The 23,575-nt window shown below is 47.7% G+C and overlaps 2 protein-coding genes and 1 long non-coding RNA gene across 12 annotated transcripts in view; 1 reads left to right on the plus strand and 2 right to left on the minus strand.

Annotated features, from left to right (window-relative positions):
* The window catches only part of LOC110366033 (uncharacterized), a 96,764-nt gene extending 93,543 nt beyond the window's left edge, over positions 1 to 3,221 (minus strand). Inside the window, exon 1 of the long non-coding RNA XR_010475485.1 lies at positions 3,055 to 3,221. This is a non-coding gene — a long non-coding RNA (uncharacterized LOC110366033). The remainder of the gene's footprint in view (positions 1 to 3,054) is intronic.
* A 119-nt stretch (positions 3,222 to 3,340) lies between these two features.
* ADPGK (ADP dependent glucokinase) lies at positions 3,341 to 10,663 on the plus strand. 7 transcript variants are annotated; one of them, XM_065077139.1, is made up of 8 exons: positions 3,382 to 3,449; positions 3,831 to 3,900; positions 5,833 to 6,058; positions 6,989 to 7,051; positions 7,311 to 7,431; positions 8,360 to 8,556; positions 8,910 to 9,008; positions 9,532 to 10,663. In XM_065077139.1, exons 3-8 carry the CDS (start codon positions 5,966 to 5,968, stop codon positions 10,078 to 10,080), a joined length of 1,122 nt encoding a protein of 373 aa, XP_064933211.1. In that variant the 5' UTR covers positions 3,382 to 3,449; positions 3,831 to 3,900; positions 5,833 to 5,965; the 3' UTR covers positions 10,081 to 10,663. The 7 variants fall into 7 exon arrangements, with proteins under 7 accessions (XP_064933207.1, XP_064933208.1, XP_064933211.1 ...); XM_065077138.1 differs by having other exon boundaries at positions 3,422 to 3,449; positions 9,529 to 10,663; XM_065077135.1 differs by lacking the exon at positions 3,831 to 3,900 and having other exon boundaries at positions 3,341 to 3,449; positions 9,529 to 10,663.
* A 4,022-nt stretch (positions 10,664 to 14,685) lies between these two features.
* The window catches only part of BBS4 (Bardet-Biedl syndrome 4), a 37,228-nt gene continuing 28,338 nt past the window's right edge, over positions 14,686 to 23,575 (minus strand). For all 4 annotated transcript variants that reach the window (XM_065077129.1, XM_065077130.1, XM_065077131.1 and 1 more), the window contains 6 exons: positions 22,645 to 22,797; positions 22,360 to 22,531; positions 21,846 to 21,915; positions 18,694 to 18,835; positions 18,116 to 18,326; positions 14,686 to 17,331 (listed from right to left, as the gene is read on the minus strand). In XM_065077129.1, the coding sequence (XP_064933201.1) occupies positions 17,180 to 17,331; positions 18,116 to 18,326; positions 18,694 to 18,835; positions 21,846 to 21,915; positions 22,360 to 22,531; positions 22,645 to 22,797 (900 nt within the window). In that variant the 3' untranslated portion in view covers positions 14,686 to 17,179. The remainder of the gene's footprint in view (positions 17,332 to 18,115; positions 18,327 to 18,693; positions 18,836 to 21,845; positions 21,916 to 22,359; positions 22,532 to 22,644; positions 22,798 to 23,575) is intronic.

Below are 23,575 nucleotides of genomic sequence, written 5' to 3' on the forward strand. Positions count from 1 at the left end.
GTCAAAGGAGATTGAGTTCATTTGAATATGTAAATTCATCTTAACAAAGAGTAGAGGCAATTGCTTCAAGCTTGGGAGTTCCAACTAAGAAAAACAGGTTTTCATAGCTCCTTTGGGAACTGGAAGCTTTGGCTTTCAACCCCCTCTGCTATTTCCTCCCCTTGCCCATCTTTAACCCCTTTCCTCTCACCTCCTGCCTAATAAGCGTCAGGCAAAGCCCCATTTCTCAAAACCGAGCCTGTGGTCATTAAAAAGCCCACATACAAAGGTCTGTCAGCCCTGAGTGGCTGTTGAGAACACATGCTACGTGTGCAACTCTCCATAGCTAATTTCCAAACAAGCAAGAAAATGCATCGCTTGTCTGCCTCCTGCAGACCAAGTCTTTTCTTCCTCTTTTATGCCAAAGGGAATAAGTTCCATTTCCAATAACTGAAAACTGATTAAATCCACTGTCCCTCTTCCACTCCCTCACTCACAAGCAGCTCATACCACAAAACACTGTCAAGAAAAGTACTTCTTACACAAACCACTTCATATAACCATATAACTTCATATAACCTTTGTTTCTTCAACAAAGGAAAACTGTTGCCATCAAGTTTTGATTTAACTCTTTCCGTTCTAAAATCCACTCTTACCTTTCTCTTCCTATGCCTATAATAAAAGTATTCCAGCAGAAACTCTTTAAATCAATCTTTAAAATCAATCAGAAAATCTTTAAATCAAACCAGAAGTAACCAGCTTGATAATTAAACAGGTGTTTCTAGAATATCTTTTACGCAGCTTGAGTCAACTCTTATGAGTTCGACAATCCTGTCTCCCTGTTGCCTCTAACTAAAATTGGTGGGGTGCTGGGTGGCTCAAAAGAAACAAATGAGGAGCCAAATTCCAGTTCTCTACTGACAGTTTTACCTCTAATTTGACTATTTGAGGCAAATCTAGATCCACATTGGCTTAAAACGAATGTTGACCACAAAATTGCTCTTTAGCTCTGCAATAGAACATGTTCTCTGAGGGAACCCCCTTTCTTTTCTAAGCCTTTTATTTTTGTTGGCGAGAATGAAGATCATGGAACAAATCTTTCCATTACCTTTGCGATCTCATTGAAGTCCACTGCCAGAACTGGTCACGGAGGCTCGAGACCTGCAGTTTATGGACCCCAAATAGCAGTGGCTCACCCTGAGCAGCTCTGAGTCATTGATACGGAAACTGTACCTGTCCCAGGCATAAAACCCACAACTTTAGTCTTAAAAGCAACAACACAGAATGTTGCATTAGTATCAGATGAAAAACGAATCACCCCAAATCACAATCGTAGCTAATTCCCCAAAGCATTGCTGTATTAGACGGGTTATCTGCTTGCAGCCTAACCCTCTGATGACACATAATAACAGGGTCCCCGAGCTGTGACAGTGCTCTGGGCTGCGTCTGCCTTATGGGCACGTCTAATTATGATGTTCTGTGACAAGGCTATAAATACACGCTCCCCCAGGTGAAGACCTGATTGCAGCAAGCAATGGGGGGTTCTGGCATGTATTTGCTCTCTTCTTGCGCAGCGCAGTGTTGCCTGCGTGAAGTGGAGAACTGCTCAGAGCCGCGAGAACCTTGCAGGCCTGTACCCATGGAATCCAAGAGAGATTCTACAAACACATCTACATCAGACATTACGGGGAAAAGTGCTAAAAGGGAAAAAAAAATAATAATAAATTTGTGCAAATGAAAAGGCCTCCTCATAAAACCCAGAGACCACCTGAACAAAGAAAAAAGGGGTTTACATATTAACAGACCAACTCTGGGCTGAACTCCAGTCTGAGAGGAGATGAAGATAATCACTCTTTTAAAGAGCATTTAATAACTGAGTTATCTGAGGAGAAAGAACTGGTTGAAGGATTTCTTGAAGAACAGGGAAGGTGGCTAGGCCTCTAATTTGTTTTCAGGATTCTGTTGTTAAAAATTGTTATATTATCTTTACACTTTAGGCTCATAAAACCAGCCAGTGCCCCTGCAGACCACCACGCAAGGAGGCTTCTGCTCACTCCTTCCTTCCTCAGCAATTCCAGCCCCGTCATCTACCGGCCCTGCTCACCTTTGCACCCCTGGTCTTCACTTGCTCCTACAAACACAAACAAAAACATAAAAAAATAATGAGAAAGGCTTTTTTGATAAGGACTGGTACAAAATGGAATCTGATGGGCAGCCAAACCACCCTGAGGGCCAGCTATGAATTCATAACAGCTGCTGTACACAAGCTGTTGATTGAATACTGATTCTTGCACCCTAAAAAGAAAAATCAACATGAAACCTCCCACTATCCCATCTCTTTTACTGTTTGTTTTGTCAGACTCAAAGGACGTGACAATCACTCACAACACAGAACTGAGTAAGAAAATTATCAGCTGCCTCAGCCAACGCACCACGGCGCACAGTTGTCAAACTCTTGCAAATTTTGTCATTAAGTCTTCAAGCTAACATTTCTGTGATTTCTGAAGCAGCACAGAAAAAGATCCCTTTCATTAAAAACAGGAAACCTCCCTTTTGACTTGCTACAACACCCCTGCAATGGGACTGAACAAAGGACACTCTCCTACTGCTCCCAGCACAGGAGCGTGGGCAGAGACCTGCTCAAGTTACCTCAGCCTGGAGAACGGAAAAAAGAGGCTGAAACCAGCAGCTACACTACCAAAAATGAATTTACACTAGGCCAGTGATTACCTTCAGGTCAGTCACAGTTCTGCTGTGCATGAGCTGTTTGGAGAGGGGGATTGGTGTGGCACAGGGCAGGCGGTCAGCAGTGACAGGCCCTCTGAGTACACAGTGGGGAAAAACAACACACAGACGCACAAAGGTGCTGGGTGACAGGAAAAGGGGCACAGTGAGAAAGAACCCGGGGGAGGGTTTGCAGTACCACGTATAGAAGAGTGTATGGGCACAATGACCACAGATGGGCTCCTGCTCAGTGCTGGTGACACGGTGAGGGCCAGGCCCCAAGAAACGCCTAGACCAGGCAGCAGGGCCAGGCCCCAAGACGGGCCTAAGCCCCCATCGCAGGCTCCTCACCTCAGCGCTGCGTCCCCGCGGGCCCAAAGCTCGCCTCTCCCATGTCAGAATGTCCCCAGGAGGCCCTGACAGACGGCCGGGCCCTAAGAGCCCCGCTCCCGCCGCCATTTCCCCTCACGACGCGCCGGCGCCTCACCCTCCCGCCCTATTCCCGAAGCCGCGTTACGCAGCCGCCGCACCCGCCACATCCTCCCCCCCTATTCCCGAAGCCGTATTACGCAGCCCCCGCAGCGCAAATTGCGTAAGCCCCGCCCCGTTTCCCGAAGCGGCTTTACGGCAGCAGCGGGGGCGGGGCGCTCCGGAGGCGGCGTAAGGAGGAGGAGGAGGCGGCCCCGCCGCTCCGGCCCCGCCTCAGCCGCGGCGGGAGGGAGGAGCCGCGCCGCGATGTGGCAGAGGTCGGTGTGCGTGGGCCTGCTGGCCCTGGCGCTGGGCTACCTGTGCCTGCTGGGCCCTGAGCTGCCCGGGCTGCCGGGCTCGCTGCTGGGCGCGCTGCGCTGGGGCCGCTCGGCCGAGGGCCGCACGCTGGCGGGCTGGCAAGCGGCCATAGTGCGGCCGGCCCGCGCCTGGGCGCGCGTCGCCGTCGGGTAGGTGCCGGCAGCGCGCGGAGGGGAGGGGAACGGCACAGAACGCCCCTGGCGGCGCGGGAGGGCGCCCCCTAGCGGCGGGGCGGGGCACGCGCGGCTGGGAGCCCCTGCCCCGGGCTCTATATAACTCTATATATGTATCTGTATGTGTGTACATTTGCCCAGAAAGGCCTGAGCTTCTTAATTTTCCAGGCAAGGACATTCCCCTGAGAGCAGGGCCCTGTCCGCTGTGTTGCTTAGTCCTCATCTGAGGGAATGAATGGTAAGACAAGGGGCAATGGGTGCAAACTGGAACACAGGAGGTTCCACTTAAATCTGAGAAGAAACTTGTTTGGGGTGAGGGTGGCAGAGCCTGGCCCAGGCTGCCCAGGGGGGTTGTGGAGTCTCCTTCTGTGCAGACATTCCAACCCGCCTGGACACCTTCCTGTGTAACCTCATCTGGGTGTTCCTGCTCCATGGGGGGATTGCACTGGGTGAGCTTTCCAGGGCCCTTACAATATTGTGGGATTCTGTGCCCAAAAGTCACTTTTTTTGTGATTTAAGCATCCTGCGTGGTTCGGAGCTGGGTGGCAGGACCTTATCCCACATGGGCTTGCCTGGAGTCTGAGGGGCTGGAGCTGCTGGCGGTTGGGCCATAAATGAAAGGGTTTATGGAGTGGGGAGGGGAGTGAAGCCTTTGCGGCTGGGCAGAACGAACGGAGACAAGGCAGAGGCACAAAGGAGAGGTGAGGGACGGGAGAAATGAAAGAGAGATGCTGAAGACACCTGTGTGTGCAGGGAAACCCAACACCCTTTTTCTTATTGTAAAAGAAGGGCGAGGGGAAAGTCCAGCATCCCGTTCATCTTAAGTGGTGGGTTTAAGGCTTAGAATAGTTTCAGTTCAAGACTATCGACTCCAACACCAACACATGTCCCCAAGAACCTCATCTATATGCCTTGCTGTCACATATAGCGTGTGACTTACTTTATTTTAAACATAAGGCCACACCAGGATACCTTGATTTTGACTAGAAAATTTGGCCTTTGAGCGCTGGAAGGGTCGTTCCAGCTCGGTGGCTGCAGAGCCGATACGGCGTTAGTCTTGCTCTTGCGTTCCGATTGATGCAGACTTTCTCCCGTGGATATATGACAAAATACATAGGTTTTTGTTCCTCAGTTAGTCTTTTCTTTTGCCTCACGGGTCGACGCAGAATAAGCTGGAGATCCTGCAAAAGTTTATAGTTTAGATCCATGCCAGGGGCAGAGGAACAGAAGTCACACCTGACAGCGGTTCTGGAAGGCGCTTTAGTAATGGTTGGTGTCATCACAGGGAATATTGGGGATATATCAGCGTCTCTCTGAAACCAAGGAGGAGAAACAAGGGCAAGTGTTTGTGAACTTGGTTCCTGGGGGGCTGGTTCCAGCCCAGAGACTTTCCTGCTCTGTAATCTGAATTAGACTCAGTTTAAATTGATGTAATAAGAAATGGGGGCTGGAAGATTTGAGCTGCGGGGTAGGCGTCACATAAAGTCTAGATCTGCTGATACGGTTCTTATCTCTTCCTGACTACTGCGGGATTTTTCTCCCGTCTCCACTATTTGAGAGAAGGCAGCGTGGTAATGCTGGAAATTTGGGGCGGTTCTGTTGAAATTGCAGCTTTCTAATATTTCGACTGACAAATTGCTCTTTTGAATTCGTATAAACAGACCAGCCTGTGTGGGGGGTGTGTGGGTTCGGTTATTGTTAGGAGGGCTTGAAACTCAAAAGGCTGATCTAGTGGACTGAAATGCTTTCAGTTTTCTTTTTAACAGTTCTTAATTGCTGGCACGCTTTAAAGCAGAAATGCATATTTACAAAAATCCTTCTGAAGAATTAAAGATTTAAAGTGTTGTTCTTATTGTGCCTATTCTTTTTTGAGCAGGCCTAAGGCAAAATGTTCTGCAATATGCACAACCACCTTTGGACCACACAGCTCATTTGTTTTAATGCATCAGAACAACTCTCTCCTCTGCAATAAAAGCACATCGAAAGGAGAACGCTTTAGTAGAGAATTTCAGCAAGTTAATGTGATGTTGGGTTTTTTTTTTTGTATTTTGTTGGTTGTTTTCTCCCTTAGCACGAGGGCTGCAAAGAGCAAACGTCGCTGGCTGGGCAGGGATCGCCTCGTTGAGAAGGTACGTGTGGTTTTCCCAGTGTGTGTTTTGCCCTGTTCCAGCGTCAACGCGTGCGTGGACGTGGTCCTGTCCGGCGTGAAGCTGTTGGAGGCGCTGGGTCTGGAACCCGGCGATGGAAAGAACCACGCGGTGCTGACGTCGGGACAGGACCTGAGGGAGGCGTTCGCTCACTTCATGGAGAAAGGGGCGGCCGCCGAGCGCTTCTTCAGCGACGCCGACGCCTTCCACCGCATCGCGCGCGCGGCCGCCGAGCACCCCGGCGCGCAGGTGGGTTTTCCACCCAAAAATAACCTTTGAGAAGCATGTTTCTTGTTTCCTGCGTCGTTGGTGACAGCGCAAATCATTTAAGCTTGAGTGTGTTAATGACTTGCTGCAAAACTCCGCACCCGCCACAAACAGCAGAGTTTTGACCGGTCTGCCCCTTGATTGCTTTCCCAAAACCAAAGTGTCCGTCCAAGACGCGTCTATAAATGAGCCAGGTGGGGCTGATGCTGTAAAAGGCTCTAACGTCTTGTAATGAGGCAAGACGCGAGGAAATCAATCCAAACATTAGGAGCTGTAAACACTGATCAGCATCAGCTATTCAAATTCTCTCCAGAAGTGTCAAAAGCGAAGTTTCATTACTGTAATTTACACCAGCTCCTCTGAATCGAACTTGCTACCTTGCTTGGCAGTCAGCGAATTGCTACAAACTGCTCAATGCCGCGGTGCACACCGTTTGGCAGCGGCTTTGGAAAACGAGGAGGAGCTCAACATTTGTCTCTTGCCGCATTTTCTACGTTGGCTTCCTGGAATCGCCTGGTTATGAGCTGTGTCCTCCTGTTTTTGGTCGCCTCTGAGTGCCTGTGAACCTCATGACAATCTGTACTCTCTGGTTTCAAAGCTCACGTTGGAGTTTTCTTACTTGAAAGTTTGACCTTTCTCAGGCCGAAGAAACTCTTGCCTTCACTTCATGTGGTCACAGGAGCAGGTTTAACCTCCATTTGCAACTGGGTGAAGTGTTGCTGCAGTTTTTAAATGATCGCTTGTCAGCTTTGCTAATAAAACACAAATTCCAGCAGCCACAGAAAAGCTGCACACAAGTAAGGGCCGTTTGCTTTAGGAAGGAATTGATTCGTACGGGGCTGTGATTTACCTGAGGGTGAATATTTAGATTAAAAAAGCTAAAATCTCTACCTACCTCTGTTTGTTTCACAGCTTTATGTGGGAGGAAATGCTGCTCTCATCGGTCAGAAGCTTGCGACAAATCCAGAGCTGAAGGTACGCGTTCCAGAGGTTTCATGCTATTCGCTCAGCTTTAAAGAGGCTCCCATTGCTTCCCTGGAGATTTTAGGGATCTTGTGGTTATTTCTTAGGTTATGGTGGAATATACATTTGGCCTTACAAGTGAAAAGCTGATTTTTTAGCTGGTTTTAAGACATTGAATTATGATGATTGTTGTCTAGGTGATGCTGAAATGCACTGAGATGATGCCAAGGGACATGGCAGGGGATCCTCATGTTTGTTTCTCGTTTTCTAGATCCTCCTCTGTGGCCCAGTTGGTCCAAAACTCCACGAACTACTGGATGACAACGTGGTTGTGCCACCAGAATCCATGCAGGAAAGAGATGAATTCCATCTTATCTTGGAGTATCAAGCAGGTACCTTTGTTTAAGGCTGGATGTTTGATGGGAACCCTGCACATCACTAAGATAATGCTGGCTTTAAAGTTAGGGATTTTTTTAAATCGCTTAATTCCAGGAGGACTGTGTAAGTTATCAGCTCTCACTGGGCTAATTCCATGCGCTTCAGGGAGCTGTGGTAGGTGAACACACATCTAAAATATTTTCCTTTTTCTTTTTGAATCTTTTTTCCTTTGTCACTGTAAATAGTGACAGGGAGGAATCGCCTAATTCACCCTTTCTAGCAGCAAAACTGATGTGGGTGGAGCAGCACCCAGAGTTTGCACTCCGAGGGACTCCTGCTGAGACAAGGTCACCAGAACTAAGTGCACTTATTAAATTACACTCGTGTCCAAGTACATCTCAATTCTTCTTGCTTCTGCAAGCCTCCTGATGTGATGATACATCAGTATATGATGTCTCCTTTTCTCAGCATCTTTGTTCTTGGGTGAGAAGTGTCGTCCCGATAATATCTGGGGATCTTTGTCCTGACCAGAGCTTTGGCATGAAACGCTTCTCAAGACAAGGCAGCCCTGATGCTGGTGATGCTGGTTTAGTAGCTTTTCCACAAATCCTGGTTGTGTTTTCTATAAAACTACAGAGAGATGAGTGAACAAATATACAGGTTGGTTCTGAGGTGGAGATTCTGCCTTTAATAGTGTCAAGAATTCCTCAAGAGCTTTCTGTTCAAGCTGCCCTTTGTGCTTACCGGTGCTTACTTATTCCCTTTACATTGCTTTCTGTCCCATTATCATAACGAGGAATGTTAATGAAGAGCTGTTAATGGGCACGGTCACACCGAAATCGCGCGTTGGGGTTCCAGCAGGATACCCCAAAACCACCCCCAGACGTGTGGTTTGATTTGCTTCTCTTCCGAGTTAACTCACTTCGCTTTGTGTCGCTTTAGGTGAAGAGTGGGGCCGAGTGCGAGCGCCCAACGCCAACCGCTTCATCTTCTCCCACGACCTTTCCAACGGCGCCTTAAACATGCTGGAGGTGTTTGTGTCCAGCCTGGAGGAGTTTCAGCCGGATCTGGTGGTGCTTTCAGGACTTCACATGATGGAAGGGCAGAGCAAGGAGGCGCGACAGAGACGGCTTATGGAGGTAGGAGATTTAAACACCGGTGTCTTCTTAATGTCCTTCCACCTTTACAGCAAAGTCTTAGTTTCCTGGGTTTGAATTTAGGCTGCGTCTTCAGATCCCCCTTAAATCTTTCCAGCTTTGCATGCTGGAAGAAGAATATGAACTGTAAGAATGGCAAAAGTTTAATCTTGTTTCCTGGACTCAGTGGGTTGTCTGGGGGGATAAAACTACGTTGACATAGTTACTGGAGCTCACCTGGTGGCTAAATGACACATTCTGTCCCAGATACCAAGACGATCATCATGATCCCAGATACAAAGACGATCATCATGAATATTTGGTTTAGGGTGTTTCTCTTTTCCCGTCCCCTGTAGGCTGTGGCCTCCATCTCCGATATCCCCACAGACATCCCCATACACCTGGAGCTGGCCAGTATGACTGATCAGGATTTTATGAGCAACATCGTGCATCAGGTAATGAAAACGAAAGGACACGCTCTTTTTTAATCTGTTTCCTTTTCACCAGGATCACAATGTGCAGATGGTAGATGAATATAGAAATGGAAACTTAAAATTAGGGCTATCCATTTGGAGAAGAATTGAGAACAGGATTTGAATTTGAGCTGAGTTTTTAATTTAAAAAAGCCTCGATTTCTTTGCAGAATTTCTGTCCTACTGATCTTAGCTTGACTCAGCTCGCATCCCAGTGTTGTTCTATGTGAATTTGATGTTTTGCTACTCTTAAAGCGCATGTCCAGAAAATCACCTGCACAAAAGGAGCATGCAGCCTTGGCGTGACGTGTTTTCTTGGCTAAGTCAGTTCTTGCAGACGTATAGAATGAGGAAGCCTTTGGTTGCTTTGGGTGCTCCCTCCTGAGCACGCTGGTGGCAAAGCCTGCAACACAGTCTTGTAAAAACAACCCCCTGAATGAGGAAATCCCGGGTCTGATTCTCTCCGGGAAAGGCAAAACCGTTGTTGCTGTGTTTCTGTTAGCAGGTCTTTCCCCTGGTGAACTCCCTGGGGCTGAACGAGCAGGAGCTGCTGTTCCTCACGCAAGCGGCCGCCGGTCCCCACGCGTCCCTCGCGGCCTGGAGCGGCGTCCCCGACGTGGGGGTCGTCAGCGACATCCTCTTCTGGATCCTGAAGGAGCACGGCAAGACGGCCGAGAGGGCCTCGGATCTCACGCGGATCCACTTCCACACCCTGGCTTATCACATCCTGGTCACTGTGGACGGCTACTGGGGCAACCAGGCGGCCGCTGTGGCCGCCGGGGCGAGAGCAGCGGGGACTCAGGCCTGCGCCACGGACACCATCGACACCAGCAAAGTCTTTCTTAAAGCTCCTTTGGAGTTTGTGACCTCCCAGCTGGAGGCACCCGCCAAAATCTCATTAAACCCAGACGAGCCCGTGGTGCGCTGGCACAGAGAAGGCATCTCCTTCCACTTCACTCCCGTTTTGGTCTGTAAAGATCCCGTGCGGACCGTGGGGCTTGGGGATGCGATTTCAGCCGAAGGACTGCTGTACTCAGAAGTGTATCCTCAGTAGAAGACCAAGACGCTCCCTTTTCTCCGATGTCTGAGGATCCACTGTGTCCTCGTTAGGATTTCAGCAGTGGTGAAAAGGAATAGGAACAGAATTGGGGTGTGTTTTCTGGATAAAACTGAAAAAGAGCCAAAGAATAATTCCAGGTATAAACAGATACATTCCAGTCACTTGGCAGTGACTCGAACACTTCACAGTTAGGTGCAGATGTTTTAGTATATAATGTGAAAACTGGCTGGGCTTTGTCTTAAGCGTGTGGGGAGGAAAACGAGCATCGAAATCCCTGTTTGGCTGAGGTTTGTTTGTAGCTGTGCACGGGCCGTGTCTGTGGGTGCTGGGAGACTTTCCTGCGTGAGGATCCCAGGGAGAGCACAGCGTGAGAGATTAAAAATAAAAGGCTGTTGCGTCGTTATCTCCCCACAGCACGTTGCTCTGTGGTGAGAGCAAACCTCGCGCTCGCTCGGTGTGATGATGAAATGTTTCACTGATGAAATGACCTCTCGACCTCAGTGTCCCCAGCGCTGGAGGGGGCCAGTCCCAAAATGTGATGCTGTACCTGCTCCTTAAATACACAGACAAAACCTGACTCGAGGCTGCCTGGATTATTTTGGGTATCTGATCTCTGGGACAACGGGTATTCAGCTGCACCATAGCAACCCACGCTTAGTTTTTGGGTGACGAGAAGTGGAGGTAATCAGGGTTTATATTTGGGCAGACAGCTTTATTTTCTGGCCAGGTCAAGCGCAAACGGTTACCTGTGTTTGCCGCACACTGAACACCAAGAGTTGCCGCCCGGGGGGCTGGCGGCTGCTGTCACTGTGCAAACCGTGCGTGCTTCTAGCTGCTGTTTTACAGAAAACCTATGGAGTGCTGGAGACTTATTTCTTTTGGGAACGTTTGTGCTATTTTGTTCAGTTTCCCTCCGTTCCGAAGGGTTAATATCTATGGGAAGGTCCTTCCGGAGGCTCAAAAGCTGCAGCAGCATTTTCCAGGTAAGGCTGCAGTGAGGGGGCTCTTTCAGGTTTGATTTTCTTTACTTTTCTTTAACTAGGTCACTGATAGTTTCTTTGCTCTGGACAGCCTTGGAAAGTAAAAAAATAGAACCACTGTCCTTGTTCAATACTTTGCTCATATATTTTCCCCCTTCATAGTTGCACACTATGGATTACATAGCACCAGCGTGGGTCTTTTTTGGTGTTTTTCTAGCATGGTTTTGTCTCTGTCCCCTTCCAGGAACTTCAAGTGTGTATACATACACACTTTTCAGATAACTGGATTAAATGCGGTCAGCACGTCTGTGCAAGCCGGAGCTGTACCACAATTGGTAGGACGTCGCTTTGGAAGGACGATGCTGGTCTTCCATTGAGTCTCAGCATTTACCTCTGTGCGGGACCTTCTTAAGGCTGGAAGTATTTCTATCCAGATGTTTTATTCTCCTTTCATCCATCTCAAAGGTCTGCGGTCGTTAGCGAGGTTATTTTGCAAATTTCCATTACAGCTTTCTGGCACTGAACCTCTCGGACCGTTCTGCCAACTGGAGAACTAATCCTTTGCTTACACCAGGTCCCGCTTTCCTGATGTTGGGCCAAACTGTGGATTCTCCAGTTGGAAACAAAACTAAATAGGCACAAACTGTCATCAGCAACAGTCCTGCTGCTGTATTTCACTCCTCTCTTCCAAAGAGGTTTGTGGGGACGCGAGGCCGACTGCACCGGCCTTGCCTTCTGGCCCTTTAAAATCCTCTAACTAACAGAACTTGTCCAAGGGTGAGTCATGCTTGGATTTAACAGGAGTGTTACAGACCTGCATTACCTCTCTTTTTAAACTAGTTTGAATAAATAGCTGCTGTAAACAAGAAATTGGTTTATTGCTTAGAAAAAAAAAAGTGCTAATTATTATTATTAATAACTTCCTGGTGCTTCTGTTCTTTCTCACCATTTCTCAAATGCCAGCAGCTCGTGATGCGCAGACTGCTGCTTTATCTATAGATTAACATCTGCTTTGATCAGGCCTATAGAGCTCACCAAATTCATTCACCGAGGATAATTCTTAACAAGTGTGACCCGTTGTCAGTCAGACAGGCTGTTGGTATCCCTGATGAACTTCTGAAACAATCTATATGATAATACAGCAGAGCTGAATGGCAGGACCCAGCCCCTCATCTTCCTGTTCCACGCACTGTGAACATGATGTGCTTAGAATCCCTCTGGGTTCCAAACTTAATTCCAATAAGGGTTGCAGAGGCTCTTGAAATCCTTTTCCTGCACGTGTAGGGTGTCCCGCACCTCCCCACAGAAAAAAACACTCCACTAGAAAAGCTAAAACAGTGACAATAAAGCAAAGCTGATTTGTCTCTAGCAGCCCTTGCTGAACAACAGAAGTGGAAAGCAATGCAGCCACGTTGGGTTTGGGGTTTTTGTGTTACCCGGATCAAAGATGAGCCATGTTTTTTCTCTTCGGGGGAGTTTTGCAGCATTGCTAAGGATCACTTCATTTGTGGTCTGTGAGATCCAGTTCAGTTTGCTCTTTTCTCATTAATCCTTCTCCCAGAAATGGTGCTGACATTTTCCTTCTTAGCCTTTATGCATTGGCTCTAGCAAAGACCTCATCAACCGCTTCGACCCTTCCAGATGTTGCTTTAGAGCCCGACTCCTGTTCAGCTCCTGGAATCCAAACCCTGAGATCCACGTCCCCCTTCCGCCCAAGTTTATTTTGAGACTAGTTAGCCTAAGGTAGGGCTTGCTATTTGCAGCTGCCTTCCTATTACATCTCCCAGTTACAATAACAGGAAGAAGAAATAGATTTTTAAAGAGTGAAATCCACCGATGCTACTTGTAGTTGGCTTTTTTCTGTTAATTCTATAATCATATAGTGAATTATCAGGAATTGGATTGTTCTTATGTCCTGCGTTAAATCGGTCTGTGATTGGGAAGGTTTGTTTCAAGCCATATTAATTACACTCTGGTGCAATTAATATTTTGGTAAAAGCACACAGTTTAGCGTTTAAAAAATGATGCATCTTATAGACTTATTAGTTAAAACCAGTAATAACAGAGGCCGCAACAAAGTGTCTCACGTTCTTCATTCAAGCGCTAATGAGGTTATTGAGAGAAATGGGATATTAAAGGTTGTCTTTGCTCTTTGTTTTGAAAGTTTGAATGATAAAGGGTGGACAAAACCTATTTACACCAAGTTCTTTTGTGCAGCATCTCCCTTGCGCTGCTCTCATCACTCCTGTCTTTCTGCTTGAGCGTTGCTGAGTCTCATTAAACTCTTCAGTCAATCCTAGAGCCAGAAATTATCCTTCTCCTGTGTGTTCGGAGGTGTCTGATAAAGTAATTTTCCGTAACAGATGGAGCAGCTTCACGCACCACATCTCAGGTGGATCCTAAGGACAGACCAGGCTGAATGCTCAGGGAGTTATTGATCCAGACTCCCGTGGGAGGAGGTTCTGGCGGCAAAGGAACAAATGCAGGTTGGAAATGGCACGTGTGGTCGCTACCTTGTGTGCCGGACGCTCGGGACGCCGTCTGGTCCAAACAGCGCGTGGAAAAGCGAGCCGGGATAGGCCTTTGCTGAGAAGAGCTCACAGCAGGTGAATACAAATGCTGGCACCTGAGGGGGAACGACCGCATCAAAATGTAAGTGAGGGAAAACAAAAAATACCCTGAAAACCTCCCTTATGAATTTCTGCTCCTTTGTGCAGCCTGGGTAAAACTGGTTTCAAACCTCACCTGGATCTTTTATTCCAAACCACTGCAGAAAACACCCATTTTTTGTGCAGTTTGGTTTGAGAGAGTGGTAAAGCTTTCCTCGTAGCAAAACTGTGGGTTTGATTCTATAAACCGGACAAACTCCTGGTTATAATACGTGCTTTTTTCATACTGCATTTGCGTGGAGCCTATTTTTTACTCAAGCTTGTCTCTGTAGAAGCAGCTTTGCCAACTGAAATCCACTTCCCAGTGGGGAAGTCTGAATTTTTAACACCTTGTGCAAGAACAGGATGGTGAGTAGGACCCAAAGTCCACCTGGGCACACGAGATCACATCTAGGAGCATGGCAAATATCCACTAGTGCCGCCCGTGTCATAAATCAGCAGCCAGTTGTCTCAGGGACCTCAGGACCAGGTTGTCTGGGTTGAATGGGACAGAGAGATCATTACTCTTGGCTGAAACAAGGTCTTGCTGAGTTTCCTTCCTGCGAGTCTGCCTTGTAAGTGCTATGACTTCACCTGGCTAATGATACACATTTTTCTAAAAAGGGCGAAAAAAAAGGCCTAAAGCAGATGGTTTCTACTTCCCTAGAAATGAAGCTCATTATTCTTTTCCATCTTAAAATTTCAATTATGGGGGGGAAAGAGAAGGTGAGAATTATGGGTGATGCCAGGAACAGGTTTTGGAACATAAGGTGTGATTTCCAAAATCCCTAAATGACTTACTATGGTCCTGCTGAAAAATGCTTTGCTTAATTTCAGTTGAAAGAACAGTCCGGCCTCAGTCTCATCACTAGATAGCATTAAGAAGTTCTCCGTAAGGATACTATGAATTTCCTGTATGCAAATGCCATCATGACAATACCCAGCGGGGAGAGAGGGGACAGGACAAGGAATTGTGGTTCTATTTATTATCCAGCTGGAATTACACATCTCTGGAATTTCAGCCCTTCTGCTCTATTCAAATCCACAAAGTAAAAGGGTCCTTCTGCTCCTTTTCATGGGAGAGTTGGTTAATTGTCTGCATAAGCTTTTCACCAAAATATATATTCATTTTAAATACCTTTACAGTACTTCCAAATGTACTGAACATGTACAGTTTACCCTATGAAAGCATCCTAGCAACCAAGAAGGTAAGAGGCGCAGTGGGATGAGGTTCTACTCCCACCTACTGAATAGAGCAAAAGAGTCTGATAATGCTACAGTTTAAACTCATTTATCTTTTTTACACCAAGCAGAAGGCAGAGGAAAGCAGCGAGTGAGTCAAAACGAAGAGTAAACGGAGGGGAAAATCTTCCTGTTATGAGCAATGCTGGTGCTCACCCACCTGTAACCACGCTGTTCTGGGCACTGTTCCTTGTGTTGGAGCTGCCAGCGCTCCCAAAGCCTTTGTGATAAGACTAAAAGATCACAGCAATCTACTGCTATCAGAAAACAAACTGCCTCGAACTGAAGTTTTGGTGGTGAGATAAAGATTTGCCATCCCCTGCCTCCCCTTAACCTCTTCTTCATGGGCTGCAGTAACTTTCAGTGTAAAAAGCTGTAATGTGAATAAAATCGCTGCACTGTACCTGATTTACACGGCTGCTTGTGTGGTTTGTTTAAATTTGCCAGTGCTCCATGAAATATCCTCTCCTTGCTTCAACCCCTGGCAGGAGGGAAAGCTTACAGGAGCACTACCCTGAATCTGGACCAATGCAAAACCCATCAGGAGAGGACAGCTGGGGAAAAAAGCCACATTTGAGATAAGAAAGCAGTTTGGGCAATCAAGACAGAGGACAAAGTGTTCTCCAGAGAGCGCTTCAGTTCTTGGTTGTGCTCTAAAGATGCATTAGTGTCATTCTGGGTAACGGCAGCTGCCCACAAAGCACAACTGAAGGGTGTTCATGTACCCGGAGCCTCAGTCACGCTGCTTTTACATTATTGCTCCAGAGAAGTTTCCATTACTAACCTTGCTCTGCTGGGCTTGTTAATGATGGAGTGATACAATGCAACAGCGCAGCATTAAAATCGGGAAGGATATTTTTAAAACCTGGGTGGCAAATTTTTAAGGTATTTTTAAAACCTGGCAAATAAAGCCAGCCCAAAGGTTCGGTTTGGTTGGGGAAGCACTATGCACCCCGCTTGGAAAACAGTCCCACAGCAACATCAGCTTTGTGTGCAGTGCACAGAGGGAGGACAAGAAAAGGTTTTGAGGACCTGTATCAAGCTCTGGATAAATCCCAGAGGCAACAAACTGACAGCAGCAGAGAAAGGGAAGGCTAAGATTTTGCTGTTCAAGGATAGAAACATTTTCAAAGCTTCTCTAGCATCACCCAGGCGTTAAAGCTCCTCGCTCTGCTCCGCAATGGGCTGCTTTGCTGCCTGGCAGCTGGCATCAACGGTTTCTCCTAAAATGCAACTGTAAGGAGGGCACAACTAAATTATTCAGGATAAGGCTGCTGTCAGACTCCAACAATTTAAACTTAGCACTGAGGCTGACCATATAATCTTTTCTGGAGAGGCTTGTTCTTTTTTTTTTTTTCCCTGCAAACCAATCTTTCCGCCCCTGCTGGGCAATACAAATTCTCAAGGAAGAACTGATCACGTGAACAGAGTTGCACGGAGGCTCATTTACCCAATTTCTCAGCAAACAATTCAGAATTTGGCTGCTGCAGCTGGCCCGCTCGCAGGACAGGCAGCCTCACTCAGGAACACCAGCTCCTGCCTGAGCAATCTCCTTTCTTCAGCCTTGAGTTCGCTTTTCTTGGGGAAGTGCTACACACTCTGCTCGGAAACGCAGCCACCGGCTGTCAAGGTCAAGTAGGATGGTCCCGCCTTTAGTTCCCAAAAGGTGTTGTTCTGAGGACCTGTATCAAACTCTGGATAAATTCCAGAGGCAAAACCCCTCGAGACCTGAACCCTGCTTACTGCTCCGTGCTTGCCCTGGTGAGTTGTGCAACCTTCTCCCCATCTCCGAGCGTATCACCACTGACCTTCCTACCGCCTGTGCAGGGCTTCCTCAGCTGCTGGACGCGCTTGTCCCTTTTTGGGGTCCAGGATGCTAAGTCACTACTGCTGGCTTTTCTAAACGTGCCGGATGCCTCAGCATCCTTCTGGAGGATTTAAAACCCAGACGCTGAAGACAGACAACGCTGTGGAGAGATGGATCTCCATCCCCCCGTCTCTTGCAGCGAGCTGGGACCACACGAATAGCAGCTACGCAGGAACCTCTTCTGACTGCTGCAACAACTCCTTGGGACAAGGTAGAGATCACGTGCTAAAATCATCTACAGAAAACAGCGGCATTTAGACTAACTGACAGCGGGGTGAAGCCACCGCGGGTCCCCACGAGTCAGCAGGCAGCTCTGGTGACACTCGTGCGCCTGCCTGTCCCGCCCAGAGCCCGTCCTAGTCCTCTGCCTGCCGGCTCTTGCTCTTCTCTTCGCTCTCTTCCTCAGCCCCCGCTGGTGCCGAGGGCTCCTCGGGGCTCGTGTCCGAGCCTGATTCTGGTTCCAGAGGCAGCGAGGGAGGCTTTGCAAGCGGAGCTGATGCTCCGGCACCTGACAAGAGAACACAGGTATAGTTTATGAGTGACTGTGTGTGTTTTGTCTATTCTTTTTGCCCTTCCAGGCAGCACAGAGTTGCAGAACAACCACAGATATTACTTAACTTTCAGATCTCTTCTGTCTAGCACCAGCTCATCAATAGCACTCGAATCTTTTGTGAGTTATCAGGCCGGAGGGCCTACAGTACCCAAAGCTCTGCGGAAGGGAAGCTAAGGGACACGATCTCATTCAGCTTTGCTGCTGTGAGAAGTCAGGACAAACTCACAAATTAACTCGTGCTTTGGAAAGGAAAACAGTTCCACTGATTTATAGTCAAGCTATTGTTTTCTGTTCACAATTTTAGCAAACTCAGAGAGAGTTTCCAAGCAGTTCAAGTAGCTACTTACAGAATAAAATCAAAACGGGACACTTCCACACTGAAGTTATTTCTACGCTTAGATTTAGGCTGATAACTGATGTTATGAACCTTCTCTGGTATGGATGATAATGTCCCTCAGGTAAACCCCAAACTCCTGTATGTTTTACTTCTCAGCTTTCTTGACTAAGTCTTCCCTGCATGGAAAGTTTATTCAACATGTAAGAAATGGAACAGGTCCTTAGGGGCGCCAAAGAAAGAGGCCTGGATTACACAACCTCTCTCCTGCTTCAGTCCACAGGAAACAAGATGAAGAGTGACAGAAACTCCCCACGATGAGCAGTATCTCTACTTCTTACTCAGAGATTTCTCTTCTCCCCTTCTCTCCTCCCACAGTTCTACTTGAAAAAGAAGGAAAAGTACCTGAGGGAAGCTGCCTGGTTTTCCCGAATCCCGCAGCCGAGGACATGGCCTGACCCAGGGCCTGGTTAGAGCCCAAAGGCTGCTGAGTGCTGGAGGATTTCCCCGACGGAGCAGCTCGCGGCTTGGATTTCGACTCTTTGGAAGATTTAGTCCAGACCAGGCTCTCCCCCACCTGCAGGGCAGCTCCCATCTTCTGGGCAACCTCCACCATCTTCTCAAGCAACAAAAAGAGGAGATCTTGATAAACAGGAACGCTTTAGACAACAAATCAACACCACCACAATAAAAACAAGAGCTGTGCAGAGCTGGCTATTGCCTTGGTGCTCAAGGGAAACATCTCCACTAATTCATTCCCTTAATTAAGAGGGAATCTTGTCTTGCTGTGTATTGATTGAAGAACTGGGCTTCAAAGAACAGAAATGAAGCGCGCAGCTCTCAGCAGGTGGCTGCTGCACTCGGAAAACCTCACAAGCGCAATTTCTTCCTAATAATTGGACTCCAAAGTCAAATTTCCTCCTCGTTTGTTGCCAGACTTAGCGTGACTACTTAGTTCTCGCTGACAACCGCTGGGCACATACCTCAGGATCAAAGTCGAGAGTGCTGCTCTCCTTCACGGTGTTGACCTTCTTCTCCATCTCCTGGTACTGGCAGAGCGCTCCCTTCTTGTCGCCCTGGTTGTACAGCAGGACGGCGTAGTTCAGGTTGACGAGGGGGTTGCACCTGCAGCAAACACACACAGGACACATCGCATTCACCACTGGAACGCTCCTCCTGACTTCAGTTAAAGATGTGGCCAAGCAGCAAAGCTGGAGACACCTGACTGACAAGGATGGGGTACTCGGTACCCCAAAACGGGCGAAATGGAGCAGCCAGAGTCCTTTGGGAGCATGACAGAGTCCCACACACTGGATGACTCGGTGCCTGAGCTCAGCAAAGTCTCCAAGTGTCAATGATAATATTACTCTGCTGGTGGCCTCACCGCGTGACAGTTCTTTGCACCTGGGGACATCTCAGGACTGTCTCCAGCAAGTGCCTGGTCTCCCAGCACTGTGCTCCTGGGGCAGGGGGAGCAGCGATGCGGTTTCATCACACTGGTAATGCTGAGCTCTGCTCCAACTCATCCCAGGCTCCCCCAGTTTGTGGGAGAGCAGCTTGTCACAGGACAGGGCAGTGGAACAGACTCGGGCTTATTGATGGTATTTTACAACCCAACGTGCTACAGAACACGCTGTTTACCTTTCATTTTCCTCACTTCTTCTCTTTCATCCACGCATAATTGTACATACTGTTGTACAGAAACAGTCAGCGACACCTATTAACAACGTGCTCAAAGAGGAGCCTAGTGCCGCAGACAATGCCGATATCCTGTGCACTCCTCCCTTCCTGATACACAACAGCATATAAAGATCTCAAAAAAGGCAGAACTGCTCCATCTATTCTCATTTTCCACAGTATCCATTTCCTTCCCTAGGATACATTCACCCCACGGAGCAGCATTTCTGGCGTAGCCAGGAGTGTGAGCAAACTAAATGGGAGGGAAAGAGTGAGCTTGGCTCTGTAATCAATAAGCGAGGCTCTCGGAGACTTGATACTTCCTTAATTGCCTGACAAGCCACGCTCAACAAACTGCTCTGACCATTTGTTATCAGCCTGAATCTCCCCCTTATTTTTGAGCAGCAAAATGCATGTGTGTTATCTGACCAAAAAAGAAATGCAAGAGGATGATCAGCCCCAGCACGGGAGCTCCTGCAGGCGCTGGGCTCAGCCAGGTGAGAGCGGGGGAGACTGCGCAGGGCAGCGGGGACACGGTGGGGTTCGCTCAGTCAATGTGGGCGAGGGACTGGTGCCCTCTCCTGGAGCCTGGCAGGGATAACGAGCCATCCAGGGACAATCCGTTTTCACAGCCCTTCGTGAAAAGCGCAGAAGGGAAGGCTTCTGCTAACGCTGTTCGATAAATAGGTGTCAGCTGCAGGCCATGACTATCCATCCTTGGTAAGTTATATGACAGCGCTGCAAGAAACACTATTAGAAGAAATCTCGAACCATTGGTTTTCCTTCAACTGAGAAACTGGAACACTGATCCTGCCACAAAAAAACCCTCCTCACCGTCTTTGCCAAAGTAAAGGAAGAAATGCGTGAAAAAATAAATAAATATCAAACCCCACCTCTTAGTGGGGAAAAAAAAAGCCAAAAAATAAAATGTGCAAAAACCAAACCCACACAATGAAACACTGAGAGCAGTGATCAGACAGATCTGGGAACAGCCACTTTGAAAATTAATTGAACCTTATCGAGCTAATTTGCCTTCAAGAGCTGAGAAGCGATACAGCAGTTAGAAAAAATCAATAGCTAAACAAGCACAAAAGGGACGGACTAGGATGAGCTAGGAGAAACACCTTGTTGAAAGATTTTTCCAAGATGCTTTCCATTCCAGGCCCCAGCACGGCACCCAGGCTGCTACAAAGGTATTCACACCAACGGCAGCAAACACAGCTATCTCCATCCCAGCCAAACAGCCCATAATATGCCAGCAAAGCAAGCCTGTGGGGACATGGATTCAGCCACACAATAGCCATCTAAAATACACAGCATGTTGGCTGAACAAGCCTAACAGAGTCTGGCTCTTCCTCCCCACAGTCCCTGGCAGTTCTGTTCAGTTTTGCTCTGACGAGGTTTTATTTCCCCGGTACAACTATCAAGCTGCAGCATCACAGCAGCACAGAATATTTAGGCAAAGTCGTGGAGCTAAATTTCTATTCCCCCTCTGCGATCAAAGCGCCCAAACTCCTGAGTAGGCAGGCTGAGGAATCTGTGAGGTCCTGTACAGCCTTGCTAGGCCCGGATTAGGAGAGCCAGGCAGAGGTGTTGACTCAGTGAAGTCGGTAGGAATGACCGATGCGTGACTGCAAAACGCCCCCGCACAGCGATGCGTTTATACAATAAATCTTAGGTCGCAGTTCGCACCGGTTTGGTTACTCTGTGGCCGCTGCAGATGGTTTTGCCTCAGCTTTGCTGGGCTCAGGATGCAAATATTCACTGGGGAGAAGAACCACCAGCTAACCACCTGCTGCCTAAAATCTGATAAGTCAAAAAGGTAAAGAAAAGCAGACGCAGGGAGCCAAAGCTATTAATAAATCTGTTTTTCTGACTGAAATACTGCAAGGCCCATTTTAACATTTCTGAAGGCAAGTGCTCTGACTTTAAGAGCCACATTGCAAACACAGAATTGCTAACAACGTGGAGGAGAAAGGGCTATGTTGCTGCACTTTTATATGCTGCTTGCCCACATTCTCCCAGCTAAAATGCTCCCTCTGCCCCATTCAGAACAGGCTTCACCTCGAGTCTCTCACTGCTCTGCACAGTGCTCAAGCTTTGGGTTACAAAATATTCTGGGATAACTGGTTTTCTTTTATTAAGCTTGCTTCACTGTGTATAAATATTTCCTGGAATCCAAAATCATCACCACTGACTCGCCAACTAAACGGCAAAATAAAGACCAGCTTTGATTGGACTGAAACAACATTTCCCTTTCATTTTTCAGAGCTGACCTGAATGAATGCAAAAAAATAGGTGGTTTTGAAACAGTGATTTACACAGCTGCAGGAATAAAAATGTTTCCCTGTCGCTAACTGTTTAGTCAAAGTAGACAGAGGAATAAAGGAACAACGGAAACCAGGGGAGGGAGGCAAAGCGACACAATTGGACTTCTCCAGCTATGACAAAGACTTACTTGTCCAGTGCCACAGCTTGCTCGTAGGAATGTTTTGCACTCTCGATGTCTTCCAGGTTTGTCAGAGCGACTGTATCAAAGCAAGATGTACACACACAGGTTGATGCTTCACAAGAACTTCATTTTTAGGGTCATTCTGAACATCATTACATAGTAAAACAAATAGGTGCTAGCAGAGTTGTCTGGGCTGCTGCCGAGATTAACCCTCCTAACGTCACTTCTGACAAATACTTGTCTGGTTTAATCCCAAAAATGACCCAGAAATCCACAGCAACCCAAATCCCAACTCTTACGTGTAAAAAGTCTTTTCCAATGTTTTAATGTCGATCTGACTGCAATTTAACCTTCTTTCACCCCACAGAGAGAGAACAGACTATTCAAGATTTTTCACCTGTCCGTGACCTACTGGTGAACAACTCCTTGGTATAGCTTTGATCCAACGTTTGTTTCCTTCAGCCCAAACTTTCCATCTCTATAACAACGTTGCATCCCCCACGCTGGACACGTCGCGTACCTGCGAGGAGCATGTACAGCTCTCCCATCTTGGGCTGGAAGTTGATGGCGGCGCTGAGGAAGTGGAAAGCGGAGGCGTATTGCTGCATCGTCAGGTGCACCAGCCCCAGATTGTACAAGATCTTCCAGTCAAAGGGAGCCAAGTAGTTTGCCCGCTTCAGGCAGCTGACGGCCTTCAAAAATAAGGAATAAACCCTCCGTGACACCCAGAACAGACCACAAGAGGAATCCTGTTCTCAGGCCGTGTTAGCTACAGACGAAAGAAGAAAGGAAACCTGATACTTACTGCTACATATTTCTTCTTCCCGAAGAAGCACATGCCAATGTTGTTCCACAGCGGGGGGCTCTCGGGGACAGCGCTGGCTACCACCCGGTACTTGGAGAGGGCAACGTCAAAGTCCCCGTGGGCCTGCATCATGCTGCCAGCCGCCAAGGTTGCCTGCAGAGACAAGCGACCGGCGTTTCCCCAGATACAGCAAGAAGACAACAGGGCAAAATGAAGCAACTAAAGCCATGTCATAACCAACTATTCAACTTTTTTAGGTGTTTTCTTCTAGGGGCTGCCAAGACCAGCAGTGGGGAGCAGATGGGGACTCTACAATCTCCCAACATGTAGCAGAAAACAGTGTAAAGAAGGGACTCGGCTCGGCTTCTTCCTCAACCATCTCAACCACAATTGCCTCAGAAATATTGCAATGTGACAAGCATTTAAGGTACATTTTGGGGTGACAGCGATACCTCCCAGGGCCTGAGTCTCTGAGAAGATCCACGCACTAACAGATGCTTTTTACCAACAAGCCCAGATAGAAATAGTTCTGCTGTAATTTAAATGGAGAGTAAAACATACTCAAGCAAAGTAGCAAAGCTGGCCTAGTTCACACTGGCTGATACTGCAAGTTGATAGAAATATGCGTGGGGAAAAAAAAAAGCAAGTGATTACAACACGCTATATTTATACCACACCAGCTAAGTCCTCTATAATATTTCACAGCGACAAGTAGAAATTTGAAAGTGTAAAGGTGTTTTCACAATAACACTCGGCTTGCATTCATGTATCATTTGTCAACGTCACATTTCAACACTCTCCATCATTAGCATCATAGGGAAGGAAAAAGAAGCAGAGAGAAATGAAGTAACACGGCTAACAAGGGAAGCGGCTTCACCATCAGGGATGAAACCTCGATGCCAAGCTCGGCTTTCCAGACCAGAGCCAAGGA

This window comes from Columba livia, chromosome 11 (genome assembly GCF_036013475.1).
Source record: "Columba livia isolate bColLiv1 breed racing homer chromosome 11, bColLiv1.pat.W.v2, whole genome shotgun sequence".
NCBI lineage: Eukaryota > Metazoa > Chordata > Aves > Columbiformes > Columbidae > Columba > Columba livia.

Coding starts and splice junctions, on each gene's coding strand:
- ADPGK (XM_065077133.1), top strand. CDS start 3,439: ATGTGGCAGAGGTCGGTGTGCGTGGGCCTGCTGGCCCTGGCGCTGGGC. Junction 7,052..7,310: donor CGACAAATCCAGAGCTGAAG/GTACGCGTTCCA, acceptor CTCGTTTTCTAG/ATCCTCCTCTGTGGCCCAGT. Junction 9,009..9,528: donor TGAGCAACATCGTGCATCAG/GTAATGAAAACG, acceptor TGTTTCTGTTAG/CAGGTCTTTCCCCTGGTGAA.